Below are 18,526 nucleotides of genomic sequence, written 5' to 3' on the forward strand. Positions count from 1 at the left end.
TAAGATGAATTTCTTTACACAAAGTCCCCCTATATGCACCGCTCATTTATCCACAAGCAAATCCTTATTCCCAGACCAACCTATAAAATAGCTTCTTGATTTAAAACACAACTACAGGACAAGCTGGAATTACGTTTTATTTGTTCAGGGAAAAAATGTCATCCATTTAGAAGGTACAAAATTAAATATGATAAACTTAACAATCCAGTTATAGATCCACTAATAAGCCCTTATTTGCAAACATTGACCCCATGATTTGGAATTGTCGCCATTACCGTGGTGAAATAAGAATAATAGGAATGAATAGGCTTTTCCCCTAGCCTGGTTGCTGATCGGTTTGTTGTCTTGCCAACAGCACAAATGGATTAAGGACCAGGCTATAATAGAACACACTGAGCCTCCCTCCGGTATTGCCCTAGCTCAGCTTTGAATAAACAAAAGGTCACTATGACTTATGTCATTGTCTACACTGAGGGTGACGAATTATAAATCAAAATAGTAATGATTCCCCTTGGGCAAATGTGGCTATTGATGTATTAAAACAAAAGACAAACAAGGAGACCAGCCGTCCCTATAGATAACGACGTTTGTCTTAACCCCAGTTACAGTGGAGAAAGACCTGGCTTAAGAGAAATGGTAGACAATACCTCCATTGGCTGAATGCACAGACAGCTATTTTTATCACTTGCATATCAACACACGATCCAGATACACTTGAGAGAAGTCATTGAAGTAACGGCCGGGAAACGATGCAGAGATGTTCAGAGTGCAGCGTCCCCTGACCCTCATACAAACGGCATTACATTACTGAGCTGTTCGTTATTGCTAATAACATGACCCAATATAATCTGTTCCTTAAACCTAGTCAATGACCCAAGACTAATTCTGCAGGTCAAATCAACCAATCCTAATGTCTTTGGTCTGAATGCTGTGTCATCACAGAAGGAACTGGTGGGAACCATGAACAGATCTGTAAAGCAACCTATTATCCGCCAGGCTACAAATGTGCACTCATTCTGACATTGAGATGATTTATTCCTAATCTGGGGTTACAGGGATCAAAGAAATGTGGATTAGCTGTATGTGTTTTGTTTATAATGTAACAATGAGTCTTTTTAGCGTTTCCTCTCGACAACATGCACACAGACATTTTAACATCCATTAAATTAAAAAAAGACTCCACCAATACTACTGTAATAAAATCACTCCAACGGCATCGCAATCAAAGAAATACTGATAAATGTAAGATTGAGGACATGTACGTAACTCCAGTCATTCAGTTAGTCTTTTTAATGTAGAAATAGACTGGTATTGTGGGTATGGCATTAGAATGCCATGTATTTATTGGGCTTGAGTATGGAACTGTCTGCCTGCTGTTCACTCATGTATTAATCTGGTATCATCTGTCCTCAAACTGACCCAAGAACAGCGGTAAAAGACCAGATCCCAGGTAAAGGGCTTCAATGTTCACCTCTGACATGTATCATTTTTCAAATCCCCAAAAACTATTCAATTCAATAAATTATCTTAAAGCAACAAAAAAGCTGGTTTAATTAAAACTGTTCGAGTTATGTACATCAATCTGCATAGAAGACAATTATAACTCAAAATATATCATCTCTTACGGTAAACTGTATAGGGAAAGTGCTATGGAAAAGCAGCCCCCTTCCCTCCATCCAGCCACCCCCGTTCACAGGGCGTTGTTATTAAAGTACATTAGCATTAGCAGCCATGCTAATTCCCCCTGGGCCTCTAGGGGGAGCCACTGACCCAGCCACTGGATCTCACACCAGGCTGAAGCCCTCGTACTGCTCCACGGCCTGGGTGAGACGGCGGTGTAGGGTCTGTTTGGTCTGGTAGCGGGGCATGTCCAGCAGGTTGTAGCAGGTGTGGGCCACGGGCAGATAGTGCTCCTCGGCCGACGTGGACTGGATGGAGATGCGGAGGCTCTCCATGCCATGGATGGGGATGCGGTCGCTGCCCGTCAGGAATACTGGGAAAGAGGGGACAGTAAAGGGGAGGGCTAGTGTTAGCATTAGGTATAGTATTATAGTTGAGAGAGGGAGAGATAGCATTAGATGTACAGTATCAGAGGCTGAGAGTACTAATACTCAAGCAGCTTTGTTTCCTTGTAGCTTTAGAAATAGATAACATTGAGCTTGAGCCACTGGCTAAGTCCCAACACTAGTACAGTGCCTTGCGAAAGTATTCGGCCCCCTTGAACTTTGCGACCTTTTGCCACATTTCAGGCTTCAAACATAAAGATATAAAACTGTATTTTTTTGTGAAGAATCAACAAGTGGGACACCATCATGAAGTGGAACGACATTTATTGGATATTTCAAACTTTTTTAACAAATCAAAAACTGAAAAATTGGGCGTGCAAAATTATTCAGCCCCCTTAAGTTAATACTTTGTAGCGCCACCTTTTGCTGCGATTACAGCTGTAAGTCGCTTGGGGTATGTCTCTATCAGTTTTGCACATTGAGAGACTGACATTTTTTCCCATTCCTCCTTACAAAACAGCTCGAGCTCAGTGAGGTTGGATGGAGAGCATTTGTGAACAGCAGTTTTCAGTTCGTTCCATAGATTCTCGATTGGATTCAGGTCTGGACTTTGACTTGGCCATTCTAACACCTGGATATGTTTGTTTTTAAACCATTCCATTGTAGATTTTGCTTTATGTTTTGGATCATTGTCTTGTTGGAAGACAAATCTCCGTCCCAGTCTCAGGTCTTTTGCAGACTCCATCAGGTTTTCTTCCAGAATGGTCCTGTATTTGGCTCCATCCATCTTCCCATCAATTTTAACCATCTTCCCTGTCCCTGCTGAAGAAAAGCATGCCCAAACCATGATGCTGCCACCACCATGTTTGACAGTGGGGATGGTGTGTTCAGGGTGATGAGCTGTGTTGCTTTTACGGCAAAAATAACGTTTTGCATTGTTGCCAAAAAGTTCGATTTTGGTTTCATCTGACCAGAGCACCTTCTTCCACATGTTTGGTGTGTCTCCCAGGTGGCTTGTGGCAAACTTTAAACGACACTTTTTATGGATATCTTTAAGAAATGGCTTTCTTCTTGCCACTCTTCCATAAAGGCCAGATTTGTGCAATATATGACTGATTGTTGTCCTATGGACAGAGTCTCCCACCTCAGCTGTAGATCTCTGCAGTTCATCCAGAGTAATCATGGGCCTATTGGCTGCATCTCTGATCAGTCTTCTCCTTGTATGAGCTGAAAGTTTAGAGGGACGGCCAGGTCTTGGTAGATTTGCAGTGGTCTGATACTCCTTCCATTTCAATATTATCGCTTGCACAGTGCTCCTTGGGATGTTTAAAGCTTGTTAAATCTTTTTGTATCCAAATCCGGCTTTAAACTTCTTCACAACAGTATCTCGGACCTGCCTGGTGTGTTCCTTGTTCTTCATGATGCTCTCTGCGCTTTTAACGGACCTCTGAGACTATCACAGTGCAGGTGCATTTATACGGAGACTTGATTTACACACAGGTGGATTGTATTTATCATCATTAGTCATTTAGGTCAACATTGGATCATTCAGAGATCCTCACTGAACTTCTGGAGAGAGTTTACTGCACTGAAAGTAAAGGGGCTGAATAATTTTGCACACCCAATTTTTCAGTTTTTGATTTGTTAAAAAAGTTTGAAATATCCAATAAATGTCGTTCCACTTCATGATTGTGTCCCACTTGTTGTTGATTCTTCACAATTGTTTTTTATATCTTTATGTTTGAAGCCTGAAATGTGGAAAAAGGTCGCAAAGTTCAAGGGGGCCGAATACTTTCGCAGGGCACTGTAAGTGCCTATTTAGACCTTGAGTAAAACTGCAGATTGTCATTGTGATAGTTTAATGAGGTGTTGGCTGAGGGCTCTACTCAGTATTTACATAAGAACCAAGGGCTCTCGTATTAATACTTACATAAGAACCGAGGGCTCTACTCAGTATTTACATAAGAACCGAGGGCTCTCGTATTAATACTTACATAAGAACCGAGGGCTCTCGTATTAATCCTTACATAAGAACCGAGGGCTCTCGTATTAATCCTTACATAAGAACCGAGGGCTCTCGTATTAATACTTACATAAGAACCGAGGGCTCTCGTATTAATACTTATATAAGAACCGAGGGCTCTCGTATTAATACTTACATAAGAACCGAGGGCTCTCGTATTAATACTTACATAAGAACCTAGGGCTCTCGTATTAATACTTACATAAGAACCGAGGGCTCTCGTATTAACACTTACATAAGAACCGAGGGCTCTCGTATTAATACTTACATAAGAACCGAGGGCTCTCGTATTAATACTTACATAAGAACCGAGGGCTCTCGTATTAATACTTAGAAAAGAACCGAGGGCTCTACCTAGTACTTACATAAGAACTGAGGTCTCTACATAGTACTTACATAAGAACCGAGGGCTCTACTTAGTACTTACATAAGAACCGCTTCTTCTTTTCCAGAGGGAACTCATGGAATACCTCCCAAAACATCCTCACAGTCGGATGAGTGGCTGAATACTCTCCTTTGTAAACCGCATTCTGTAGTAGAAAAGCCAAAACAACATAATATGGTTCTATTATATTAGGGACAGTTATGTAACTGAAGTTGGGCAACTGCTATGATTTGTATAAAGCATTCTACTTGGTCACTATCATTAAGTGTTATTCAGAGTTAGAACATGATTCCTTCATATGTGACAGCCTGTGGAATTCCTCAGAGCTGTGTGTGTGTGTGTGTGTGTGTGTGTGTGTGTGTGTGTGTGTGTGTGTGTGTGTGTGTGTGTGTGTGTGTGTGTGTGTGTGTGTGTGTGTGTGTGTGTGTGTGTGTGTGTGTGTGTGTGTGTGTGTGTGTGTGTGTGTGTGTGTGTGTGGTGCAGACCCTTTACCTAGCCTAATCTAGCCCCAGCGTTCAAACTTCATACACATTTCCCACATTCTGAGCAGTTCTGTGAAAACACCCTGGTTATGCAAGAGTCCCCATAATGTTGTCAATATCCTGCACACGACACTCCCAGTAAACACAGATCACAGACCCCTTACAATCATCTGAAGACATCAACACGCTAAAAACAAAACAAATCTAGGAGAAGCCCAGTGTACATTACTTATGGTGACCTTTTTAACTTCCTCCATTAATGGCTAATGCCCATGCCCTCCCCGGCTCAGCGAGCCAAACATGTCCCGACACTCGAACTTGACCAGACAGACTTTCGAACTTCCTGGTTTCTGACTGAAGGATTTTGTCTAATTGGCTATGCCCTCAGGAACTACCTGGTCAAGGTTCGTTTTAGTGATGGGTCAACAATTAAAACAATTATTTTGATTAGTTTTGACACTGTGCTTTGCAGTATGGCATCAACTGTTTTATTATATTTCACACCCATTTTGATGTTCTCCGGTAACAGTATGTAGTGTCAACACCGGTGTTTTCCGTGGATGTTTGACTCAGTGATCGACTGCCCTGGGGTGTATTCACTCTTACATTCTCCATCATCTACCATGTAGGGTTAGCTTAGCATTCTCACATTCTCCATCACCCACCATTAGGATTAGCTTAGCATTAGCACTCACACTCTCCATCACCTACCATTAGGGTTAGCTTTGTATCACCTACCATTAGCATGAGCGTTAGCTTTAAAGCTCACCTTCTCCATTTCTTCCCAGTTATAGTTGTTGTTTCCCACCACCATGGCCATAAGCTCGGAGGGCTGGAACAGCGACAGGATCTTCCCACCACACACCTTCAGGAACCCAGAGGAGAAGGCTTGGTACAGCTCGCTCACCGAGTCCCTGAACATGTACTTCAGGTAGGCCTCCACAAACTCCTCCCTGACACAGAGAGAGACACAGACCGACAGACATAACACAAAGAATATTGAGTGGCCATACAGTTAACCATCCCAATTTTGGAGATCCAATCAGTATTCTGGTTGTAGTGAATAGCCAGAGCCAGCCCTAACCTTTGTGGCCTGGCCTGTATGCAAACACTCTTGGCAGCAAATAGAAACATTTGACATTTTTATAATTTCCTGCAATTCTACACATTTTGCCATGGGGTGGAGAGAAATTTTGCAGTTGTGAAACTAATTCCATGCAATTCTACTATTTAACATGGGACGGAGAGAAAATGTTGTAGTTTTAAAGCCAATTTCTGGCACGTATACACATTTTGCGACGGGGTGGATAGAAACGTTTGCAGTTTCAAAGCGAATTCAGTGATATTCTGCACATTTTGCCATGACTTATGCCATCTTCATATGATTTTTGAGTGAGAGAAATTCCCTGTAACCATTTTCATTTGTTAATGCTTAAACCCCTGCCTGTCTCATGTTGCTGCACTAATACTACACACACACACACACACACACAAGTGATGTGACAAGCCCCTCCAACTACGGCCATGCCACACAGAGGGGTTGTCAGCCCTAAGATGGCCATCATGGTGAAGACTACATGGCCCATAACCCACTGCTCTACAGGTCAGCTGGCCTGAGTGGCCTCCTTATGGTTTAAATGAATGGTTTCCCCCACATGGAGAGCAGCAGGAGCTGCTGAAGACTATCCAAGCGCCATAGAACTGTTTAAACAAAGGACTTTCCTTCAGCTTGATGATTGAATAAGTTATACTCTGACACAGCTAGGCCTTTTGATTTAGTTGGTCATTACTCTATTATTTGATTAACAAGTTTGTTATTAAAATTCATCATACAGGGATGATTTCTGTATTTTGAACATTACATATCTTGAAAATGTAATTGCCGACAAGCAAAACCTTTTGGGACTATGTCAACAATGGACAAATACCAACATATAGTTTTTTGGTGAAATGTTCCTTTGAGGCTGCGACTGAACATGTTGTTCCTGTGACTGTCAGTATAGCTTCATTCTCATGGCAGGCCTATCCCCTCAGGAAGGGAATAGGGCTTTGTGAGGATAGAGGATATCAGTGAGAGCAGCACTAAGCCTGTGTCTCAAATGGCACCCAATTCCCTACATAGTGCACTACTTCAAAGGAAATAGTTTGCCATTTGTGACACAGCCTAGCGGTCTCTCCCAGGAGGAGGTGTTCTGGAGACACGCTCTACTGGGCAGATTGGAGACCCGGAGACCCTTGGCCACTGCACCGGCCAATCAAAACAGATTCAAATAGACCATACATAACCCACCACCATAACCATCTATAATTGAGATCCATGGGACTGAGACACCCGTACTGTGCATTCTGCAATGTGGATTGGAGCTCTACTCATTAATACTTTCATCCTAGTAATAAACAACCATGACAGTTAAAGGATGGGACTATCCTGATTAATTTCTCTCATTTAGTCAGGAACTTAACTGGTAAAGAACTTTATCTTTAAAACAGCACATGACTGGATAGAGAGTCAACTGTGCCCTTGCACATAGGATGTTCACACACACACACACACACACACACACACACACACACACACACACACACACACACACACACACACACACACACACACACACACACACACACACACACACACACGCACACACACGCACACACACACACACACAAAATCTGTCCCTGTGTGAGGTTCCTGTGAGGAGGATAAGATGATGACGGCAGTGTGTGTCAGGCCTGGAGTTCAGCACAGCATGGCCCAGGGAGGATGTGTGAACTCTGTGTAGCAACATGGTTGGCCACCCACCTGATTTCCTGACAGATACTGTAGCAGCCAGCTACAGAGACGTAAGGAGAGCTGCAGGGGAATTGGAACGTTGCTCTTCGGCCTACTCTCCCTTTCTTACTAACACACACACACGTGGCTAATATACACTCACATACACTGACACAGTCACACACATACTCCCCAGCCTCTCCCTCCAGAGATTTAACTGACGAGCCCCACAGCCAGAAATAAAAACACTCGATCTGACAAACGGCAATGAGGAATGGGAGCAGGAAACTTGCCATAGCATCTGTGGGCTAAGCTAACCTCCACAACTCCACTCACAATAAACAAACCTCCCTCGGTGTAATGAAGAGGAAAGGTGACTCAACTCATTGTTTCACAGTCTTTCCTGACCATGTGACCTGTCCAGGAAAACTCTGGGCTGCAGTTATAGTCTATAAGTAGGAAAAACTCCTGGAATTATGCTTTCACTTATTTACATTTTAGTAGACAGTCCTATCCACAGCAACAATTAGGGTTAGGTGCCTTGCTCAAGAGTACATTGAAAGATTTTTCACCTAGTCACCTTTCAGTTACTGGTCCTGTGTTCTTAACCACTAGGCTATCTGCCACTTGAGAATTCTAGATATGCCTGCACTTCAAGTCATAACAGACAGCCTTCAAAACGGCCTTCGTAGTCCGACTCTGTTTTGGCAGGATGAATGGGTTAGTTTTTCGCTTGCTCTCTCTCTCTCTCTCTCTCTCGGGTGGAGGCCCTGAGGATTTGGCCCCACGGCCAAATGGCTAGTCAAAGTATAATGAGGATTTGTGGAGAGATGTGGGCTGCTGTTGTTCTGAACCCAATCCCAGCTGGGGACATCCCCATCTGTTCAACACAAGCTTCCAGCACACCCCCCGTACTGTTACCTCAATGGACTCTTCCATAAGCTGCTCTAACTCTGTGTCAGAAGGGCCGCCTCAAAATACAGTGAGCTCCAAAAGTATTGGGACAGCGAAACATTTTTTGGTTGTTTTGGCTCTGCACTCTGCTACCCCCCGAAAACAATGCTAACCTCCCATGTTATTGTAATGGTGAGAGGTTAGCATATCTTAATATTTGTACGTCTAACTTCTTCACAATTCATTCAGGATTATCCGTAATCATGTTAGCATCCACATTAATGCAGAGAAACATATTCTATTCGTATTTACAATAAAAAAAACTGACTGACTGGAATAGACAACAGGTGGAAATTCTAGGCAATTAGTAAGACACCCCCAATAAAGGAGTGGTTCTGCATGTGGAGACCACAGACCACTTCTCAGTTCCTATGCTTCCTGGCTGATGTTTTGGTAACTTTTGAATGCTGGCGGTGCTTTCACTCTAGTGGTAGCATGAGGCGGAGTCTACAACCCACACAAGTTGCTCAGGTAGTGCAGCTCATCCAGGATGGTTCATCGATGCGAGCTGTGGCAAGAAGGTTTGCTGTGTCTGTCAGCGTAGTGTCCAGAGCATGGAGGCGCTACCAGGAGACAGGGCAACAACCCAGCAGCATGACCGCTACCTCTGCCTTTGTGCAAGGAGGAGCAGGAGGAGCACTGCCAGAGCCCTGCAAAATGACCTCCGCAGGCCACAAATGTGCATGTGTCTGCTCAAACGGTCAGAAACAGACTCCATGAGGGTGGTATGAGGGCCCGACGTCCACAGGTGGGGGTTGTGCTTACAGCCAACACCGTGCAGGACGTTTGGCATTTGACAGAGAACACCAAGATTGGCAAATTCGCCACTGGCGCCCTGTGCTCTTCACAGATGAAAGCAGGTTCACACTGAGCACATGTGACAGACGTGACAGAGTCTGGAGACGCCGTGGAGAATGTTCTGCTGCCTGCAACATCCTCCAGCATGACCGGTTTGGCGTTGGGTCAGTCATGGTGTGGGGTGGCATTTCTTTGGGGGGCCACACAGCCCTCAATGTGCTCGCAAGAGGTAGCCTGACTGCAATTAGGTACTGAGATGAGATCCTCAGACCCCTTGTGAGACCATATGCTGGTGCGGTTGGCCCTGGGTTCCTCCTAATGCAAGACAATGCTAGACCTCATGTGGCTGGAGTGTGACAGCAGTTCCTGCAAGAGGAAGGCATTGATACTATGGACTGGCCTGCCCGTTCCCCAGACCTGAATCCAATTGAGCACATCTGGGACATCAGGTCTCGCTCCATCCACCAACGCCACGTTGCACTACAGACTGTCCAGGAGTTGGCGGATGCTTTAGTCCAGGTCTGGGAGGAGACCGCCACCTCATCAGGAGCATGCCCAGGCGTTGTAGGGAGGTCATACAGGCACGTGGAGGCCACACACACTATTGAGCCTCATTTTGACTTGTTTTACATCAAAGTTGGATCAGCCTGCAGTGTGGGTTTCCACTTTAATTTTGAGTGACTCCAAATCCAGACCTCCATGGGTTGATAAATTTGATTTCCATTGATAATTTTTGTGTGATTTTGTTGTCAGCACATTCAACTATGTAAAAGAAAAAAGTATTTAATAAGAATATTTCATTCATTCAGATCTAGGATGTGTTATTTTAGTGTTCCCTTTATTTTTTTGAGCAGTGTATATAAATAAAAGGGACCCCACCTGTTGTTCTTGTCCACAGTGATGCGGTCTCCTCCAGGGATAAGCTCCTTAACCTCCGTCAGACCATAGTACTCTCTGGTGATCTGGGATGGACACAGTGGGGGGTTAGATATCATCCAGTCAGGCAACTAAATATCATCCATTTCTACTGCAGAATCTGATTTGGCATCTGAATGTTGTGAAGATCTTTCTTTACAGTCATCTTTTAAATGGGTAATGATGTAGTGTTTCAGGAGGGAGTGGGTTTATGTTTTGTTTGGGGTTCAGACATCTCCAAGTGTTGGCACAATTCACAACGGGGGGCCCCTGTGAGGACTTACAGCAAAGTTTAGACAAAATGTCTCCTCAATGTCATCTTCCTCATGGTCCAGGAGCTGTTGTAAACTCCTAGAGAGAAAAAGAGAGACGTATTCACTAACACATGACCGTAGAGAATGTAAGTTCTCTCTCACTATGGTGGGAAAACAAAGAGAGGAGCGCTAGCGAGAGAGAGAGAGAGGGAACGCAAGACAGAGAAATAGAAGACCAATGTCATCCTCATCAAAATTCCTCCCACATAGCTGCGTCTTGAGGTAAAGACTCAGCCAGCACACTTTTCATCACTGACACGGACAGCATCCCTCCCTGACAGCCTCAGCCATCGCTAAAGACTTTCTCCCTAACCTAGCTGGGGATAACACACTCTCCATTTTGAAGGCCTCTGCCCTCAGAAGCATTTAGTGACATCGCTAACGTCACATTTTAGCGCTTACCCTGGTGGCCAGCTGTGTTCTGTCCCCAAAGCACCTGGATTATCTAGGATAGAACAGAAGAGGGAACAACAAGGCTTCCTGTAGCGCTAGCCTGTTTGAGCGCTAACGCTAGCGGCTAATAATAGGCAGTAATGGAGAATGCCGGCTATGCTAATTCTAACAGCTAATAGACAGTGATTGAGAATGGGGGCTATGCTAGTGCTAGTAGCCAATAATAGACACTGATGAAGAATGGGGGCTATGCTATGCTAACGCTAGGAGCTAATAATAGACAGTGATGGAGAATGGGGGCTATGCTATGTTAACGCTGGGAGACAATAACAGACCGTGAGTGATGGAGAGTGTGGGAGGAGGACTACGCTAAGCTATGCTTGCTAGGGAGAAGCTAGCCAACCCTAACACAACACAGGAAGTATGCATGGAGTAACAGAGCCAGGGATAGGGTGCCAAGGGGAAAAGAAACTCCTCGTTCTCTCCAGACCCAAAGGGCAGCCAAGTGGGATGTCTCACATTCTGTTGAAGTTGGAGCAAGGATGGGAGTATGCTGCCTTGCTTTGTATGGGCTGTGTATTGGAGTGGTGTTCTTACGGGTTGTGGAGTTGAGTTTTTCTGCACAAAGTACTCTGAACTACTGCAGTCTGTGAAGTAGGTACAGTTGAAGTCGGAAGTTTACATACACCTTAGCCAAGTACATTTAAACTCAGTTTTTCACAATTCCTGACATTTAATCCTAGTAAAAATTCCCTGTTTTAGGTCAGTTAGGATTTTTTTATTTTTTTATTTTACCTTTATTTTACTAGGCAAGTCAGTTAAGAACAAATTCTTATTTTCAATGACTGCCTAGGAACAGTGGGTTAACTGCCTGTTCAAGGGCAAACGACAGATTTTGTATCTTGTCAGCTCGGGGATTTGAACTTGCAACCTTTCGGTTACTAGTCCAATGCTCTAACCACTAGGCTACCCTGCCGCCCCATGGATCACCACTTTATTTTAAGAATGTGAAATGTCAGAATAGATTTACTTCAGCTTTTATTTCTTTCATCACATTCCCAGTGGGTCAGAAGTTTACATGCACTCAATTAGCATTTGGTAGCATTGCCTTTAAATTGTTTAACTTGGGTCAAACATTTTGGGTAGCCTTCCACAAGCTTCCCACAATAAGTTGGGTGAATTTTGGCACATTCCTCCTGACAGAGCTGGTGTAACCGAGTCAGGTTTGTAGGCCTCCTTGCTCACATACACTTTCTCAGTTCTGCCCACGATTATTCTATAGGATTGAGGTCAGGGCTTTGTGATGGCCACTCCAATACCTTGACTTTGTTGTCCTTAAGCCATTTTGCACATATTTGGAAGTATGCTTGGGGGTCATTGTCCATTTGGAAGACCCATTTGCGACCAAGCTTAAATTTCCTGACTGATGTCTTGAGATGTTGCTTCACTATATCCACATAATTTTCCTTCCTCATGATGCCATCTATTTTGTGAAGTGCACCAGTCCCTCCTGCAGCAAAGCACCCCCACAACATGATGCTGCAACCCACGTGCTTCAAGGTTGGGATGGTGTTCTTCGGCTTGCAAGCGTCCCCCTTTTTCCTCCAAACATAACAATGGTCATTATGGCCAAACAGTTATATTTTTGTTTCATCAGACCAGAGGACATTTCTCCAAAAAGTATGATCTTTGTCCCCATGTGCAGTTGCAACCCATAGTCTGTCTTTATGGCGGTTTTGGAGCAGTGGCTTCTTTATTGCTGAGCAGCATTTCAGGTTATGTCGATATAGGACTCGTTTTACTGTGGATATAAATACATTTGTACCCGTTTCCTCCAGCATCTTCATAAGATCCTTTGCTGTTGTTCTGGGATTGATTTGCACTTTTCACACCAAAGTACATTGATCTCTTGGAGACAGAACGTGTCTCCTTCCTGAGCGGTATGACGGCTGCATGGTCCCGTGGTGTTTATACTTGCGTACTATTGTTTGTACAGATGAACCAGCCTTGTGGAGGTCTACAATTTTTTTTCTGATGTCTTGGCTTTTGATTTACCCATGATATCAAGCAAACAGGCACTGAGTTTTAAGGTAGGCCTTGAAATACATCCACAGATACACCTCCAATTGACTCAAATGATGTCAATTAGCCAATTAGAAGCTTCTAATGCCATGACATCATTTTCTGGAATTTTCCAAGCTGTTTAAAGGCACAGTCAACTTCGTGTATTTAAACTTCTGACCCACTGGAATTGTGATACAGTGAATTGAAATAATCTGTCAGTAAACAATTGTTGGAAAAATTACTTACGTCGTGCACAAAGTAGCCGTCCTAACCGACTTGCTAAAACTATAGTTTGTTAACAAGAAATATGTGGAGTGGTTGATAAACAAGTTTTAATGACTCCAACCTAAGTGTATGTAAACTTCCGACTTCAACTGTATTTGATATCCAGTTATCTTTGTGCTCCCGAGTGGCGCAGCGGTCTAAGGCACTGCATCTCAGTGCTAGAGGAGTCAATACAAACACCCTGTTTCAAATCCGGGCTGTATCACAACCAGCCGTGATTGAGAGTCCCATAAAGCGGTGCACAATTGGCCCGGGTAGGCCGTCATTGTAAATAAGAATTTGTTCTTAACTGACTTGCCTAGTTAAATACATTTTTAAAAATCTTATTTAAACTCAGAGTACTAGGAGTACACAGAAATACTAGAGTAAATAAACACCCCAAATGACTAACCAACTGTCATTCATTTCTCTTCCTTCTTCATTTCTTCACCACCACTTAGTTCAAAACCCGCAGCTGTGTCAACTCTCTACTGCCTCGGTCTTAAGTGTACCCAAAAGTCAAGCCAAGAAAGCAACACAACCCATGACAAAACAACAAGACACTATTCATCGTCTGGGTTGTTTTGTGGCCCAACACTCCCGAGGGAGCCAACTCCATAAAGAAAGCTGTCTTTTACGGTGACACGCTCAAGGGCCGATGCACTGCCCTAATTGTAGCCCCCGGACTGGTAATCTAAGGATAAAATGCTTCAGCACCAACCTCCGGGCCATCTGCAGACAATTAGACCCTAGGCCAACCGCTGGGTTATGTACAGTAAGTACAGTGCCTTCCGAAAGTATTCACACCCATACTCTTTCCACATTTTTTTGTGTTACAGCCTGAATATAAATTGGATTATATTGAGATTTTGTGTCACTGCCCTATACACAATAACGCCAAAGTGGATTTTTTAAAAATGTTTACAAATTAATAAAAAATTAAAAGCTGAAATATCTTGAGTCAACAAGTATCCAACCCATTTGTTATGGCAAGCCTAAATGTGCTTGACAAGTCACATAATAAGTTGTATGGACTCGTGTCCATGCAACTTACTATTATTGCACACTTAGTGTTTAATGTGATTTTTGAATGACTACCTAATCTCTGTACCCCACACAAACAATTATCTGTAAGGTTCCTCAGTCAAGCAGTGAATTTCAAAAACAGATTCAACCACAAACACCAGAGGTTTTCCAGATTGAAAAAAGAAAAAGATGTTTGAGCATGGTGAAGTTATTAATTGCACTTTGGATGGCGTATTAATACACCCATTCACAACAAAGATACAGGCGTCCTTCCTAACTCAGTTGCAGGAGAGGAAAGAAACGGCACAGGGATTTCACCATGAGGCTAATGGTGACTAAAAGAGTTAGAGTTTAATGGCTGTGATAGTTTTCTCCTGAGGATGGATCAACCACATTGTAGTTATTCCACAATACGAACCTAAATGACAGAGTGAAAAGGAAGCCAGGGCAGAATACATGCATCCTGTTTGTAAAAAGGCACTAAAGTAATACTGCAAAAAAATGTGGCAAAGAAATTTACCTTATGTCTTGTATACAAAGTGCTATGTTTGTGGAAAATCTAACACAACACATCACTGAGTACCACATTTTTAAGCATGTTGGTAGCTGCACCATGTTATGGGTATGCTTGTCATCTGCAAGGACTAGAGAGTTTAGGATAAAAAGAAAAGGAATAAAGCTAAGCACAGGAAAAATCCTAGAGGAAAACCTGATTCAGTCTGCTTTCCAACAGAAACTGGGAGACTAATTCACCTTTCAGCAGGACAATAACCTAAAACAAAAGACCAAATATACACTAGAGTTGCTTACCAAGATGATATTGAATGTTCCTGAGTGGCCTAGTCACAGTTTTTACTCATAAAATCGGTTTGAAAGTCTATGCCAAGACTTGAAAATGGCTGTCTAGCGATGATCAACAACCAACATGACAGAGCTTGAATTTTTTAAAGAATAATGTGCAAATATTGTGCAATCCATGTGTGCAAAGCTCTTAGACTTACCCAGAAACACTCACAGCTGTAAATCGCTGATACAGCGATTACAGCAGAGACAAACAATCTCCTCCTGGATCAAGATCCCTGCTGCCTAAATTTGTTTTGTGCATTTGGAAAGAAACAGTGTGCACTGCCAGTAATAGCATATACCCTAGTATGGTACAGGAACGGTATGAAGATCTGGATGCTGCCCAACCCTAAGCCCAACACTCAATTATTGCCTTCTGAAGAGATGTTGAGTTCACACAACGTGTTCAAATAATGAGGGAAGAGGGAATTTAAAAAATATACCCAGAATGAAATCTCTCCGCACCAAAGACAAAAATACATTTATACAAACATCATGGACAATCAATATACCTAATGGCAGTAGAAAGATTGTGTTCAACACTAAGTAGTTTTTAATGAATGAAGAACACTCACTTTCCATGTAACACTTTTAACAAGATGTGGCTAGGGGGAGTTAGCATGCAAGTCCATCCCAGCCTAGAGGCCTCGTGGCTGGGCTATGAATTCACATTACCTGCCCTCTGTGGGCGACAGCTCCTTGAGGTCCTCCAGAGTGGGTGCTACGCCCAGTAGCTTCTTGTAAAGGACCAGGGGGAAGTGGAGGTCCACCACGGTGCTGTTATAGATGGCCAGCCCACAAATGATCCCTATCAGATTGAACCAGTTGTACTCCACAAAACACTGGGCAGAAACAGAGAGAGACACAACAAGGAAGTTAAGTAGAGAGGCAATGCTTTGTTGGGTGCATAGCAATAGTCTTAAAAGGCGTCCTCTTCTCGTTGCTCGTTCCTCACTGATCAGAAAATACAGGAGGTGGAAGAAACAAGAGAAGCCTACTGAAATGGTTCATCAGTATTAAGAGAGTAAAAAACTAAAGGACTTAAACTATTGAGATGTACATCTTGTTTTTGATGGAAATGTAGGCTGGCATACCACCAAAAGTCTGTTTTTAAATGCAAACCGAGATTTAATTTGTTTTTATTCAACCACTTCATTCAATAATGTTCACCAACTGGGAAATGTATTACTGGGCTACTCAGAAGTGTTGTTGATTCATTACGCATGTGTTTCTGATTAAAACTACAAGTTACATATGAATAATGACCTATTATGCCTTCCTAACAAAATATTGTTGATGAACCCTACAAACCTATTGAGGCCATTCAGCTTCATGTTGTTGTTATAGACCTGTTTGAGTTCCTCCTTCAAATCACTACTGTCAATTGCGAGTGTCAAAGGGTTTTGACACTCATTAATATTCCCACGATCCAGGGTGCTATTTTGTATACGTGAGTGAACGTTCCCGATGTCGCCTTGCCTCGCATGGGTGTCCCTTTTCCTGGAAAAACGCTGACCTACGCCAACTCACTCCGATAGGACGGCTCTCATTACATAAGCGGTTCATATTTCAATACAGTAATTATTTCTACCGTCAACAAACCACAACAAATATGACCTTTCTGGCCTAGTGGCGTGTCCCTTCACACAATAGAATGTATCCAACTTACAGCACAATGGCCAGGCCACACAGCCAGGCCTGGGTCGGGGGGTTAACAAAGGTCATTGAAATACAGACAAAAGACGTTACGAGACACCGGTAAACACTCCGGTAACCAAGACCAACCGTGTCTATTCAGAGCATTTGGAAATATTTTGAAACGTTGTTTGTGACCTTGTTCGGCTTTGAAAATGCATAATGTTGTTTAGATTTAGAAGATAATGAAATTGACCCTTCTGACATGTTGAGGCGGTTGGCTGGCTTCCAGAACATGAGTAGAAGGGATTTGACAACTAATATGACCTTGGTGTTGCTTCATACAATAGATAGGGTTATTGGCCCAAATGGCATAGAGCCCTATATAGGGAATAGTGGGCCAATTAGGATGCATGTCAGACAGACTAACATTGGTTTTCTACAAAGAGCCAATTCTATGATGTCACAGTACCCCATTAACGATTAGACATGTTTTATTGTCATTACTGTAAAAGAGAATGTGTTCTTCTACACTGTTCGCTTGCAACACTTCCCTTTTTTATTTTGTTCCTCTAGCAACCGTTGCCAAGGTCAGTGAAGGCATTTAATACACTTCTCTTGAATCATGTACTATACTCCAACGCACTTGCAAGAAATATTTAATACTACGTCCCTTTTCGAGTAGAGTGTTATTTTTTTACACAGAATTATGAGTAACATCAGCACTATATTTAAGCAATAAGGCACCTCGGCGGGTTGTGGTATATGGCCAATATACCACGGCTAAGGGCTGTTCTTTGCACAATGTAATGTGCTGGATGTCATAAGGTGAATGCACCAATTTGTATGTCGCTCTGGATAAGAGCGTCTGCTAAATGACTTAAATGTAAATGTAAATGTAATGCGGAGGTGCCTTATTGCTATTAGAAACTGGTTACTAATGTAACTAGAACAATAAAAATACATGTTCGTTCATACCCGTGGTATACGGTCTGATATATCACGGCTGTCAGCCAATCAGCATTCAGGGCTCGAACCACCCAGTTTATAGTTACAGTTAGATATGTTCAGTTATCAACATTTGTTAGTGTTACAGCGTTGTGCAGTGTGAATGGTTCACGGTTTTATTATACCATGTTATGAATGCCATCAGCCCTATAAGTACAGTAAGATCATGGTTAGTTGTACAGTGTTGTGCAGTAGAAGCGGTCACACAGGAGGTTGGTGGCACCTTAATTGGGGAGGACGGGCTCGTGGTAATGGCTGGTGAGGAATAGGTGGAATGGTATGAAATACATTAAACACATGGTTTCCTTGTGTTTGATGCGATTCCATTTGCTCTGTTCCAGCCATTATTATGAGCCGTCCTTCCCTCAGCAGCCTCCACTGAGTGGTACATGACTCACTTTATCAGAGAACCAGAGCAGGTTGGACTGGGTGTACTGGGTGAACATGCCGTACACAGGGTCCATCAGCTCCTTCAACAGCAGTAGGAAGAACTCCTTGGTTACCCCCCCTGCATCCACCGCCTCCTCCCCATCAAAGATCACCTAGAGGGGGAGGGAGGGCCTTAGTTCCTGTAATTAAACTTGCACTAACTAAGCCCAAATACTCTGTCAATCACTTTCTCATCTTCAAGTGATATGGCCTT

General features: G+C 43.1%; 1 protein-coding gene across 1 annotated transcript in view; it reads right to left on the minus strand.

Moving 5' to 3' along the window:
• Positions 1–119: 119 nt before the first annotated feature.
• The window catches only part of LOC124013288, a 61,877-nt gene continuing 43,470 nt past the window's right edge, over positions 120–18,526 (minus strand). The window contains exons 43-49 of the mRNA XM_046327554.1: positions 18,282–18,425; positions 15,916–16,082; positions 10,621–10,687; positions 10,301–10,383; positions 5,666–5,849; positions 4,457–4,559; positions 120–1,993 (exon numbers count right to left, since the gene is read on the minus strand). Of these exons, the coding sequence (XP_046183510.1) occupies positions 1,785–1,993; positions 4,457–4,559; positions 5,666–5,849; positions 10,301–10,383; positions 10,621–10,687; positions 15,916–16,082; positions 18,282–18,425 (957 nt within the window). The 3' untranslated portion in view covers positions 120–1,784. The remainder of the gene's footprint in view (positions 1,994–4,456; positions 4,560–5,665; positions 5,850–10,300; positions 10,384–10,620; positions 10,688–15,915; positions 16,083–18,281; positions 18,426–18,526) is intronic.

The sequence above is a fragment of the Oncorhynchus gorbuscha genome, linkage group LG24 (assembly GCF_021184085.1).
Source record: "Oncorhynchus gorbuscha isolate QuinsamMale2020 ecotype Even-year linkage group LG24, OgorEven_v1.0, whole genome shotgun sequence".
NCBI classification, from domain to species: domain Eukaryota; kingdom Metazoa; phylum Chordata; class Actinopteri; order Salmoniformes; family Salmonidae; genus Oncorhynchus; species Oncorhynchus gorbuscha.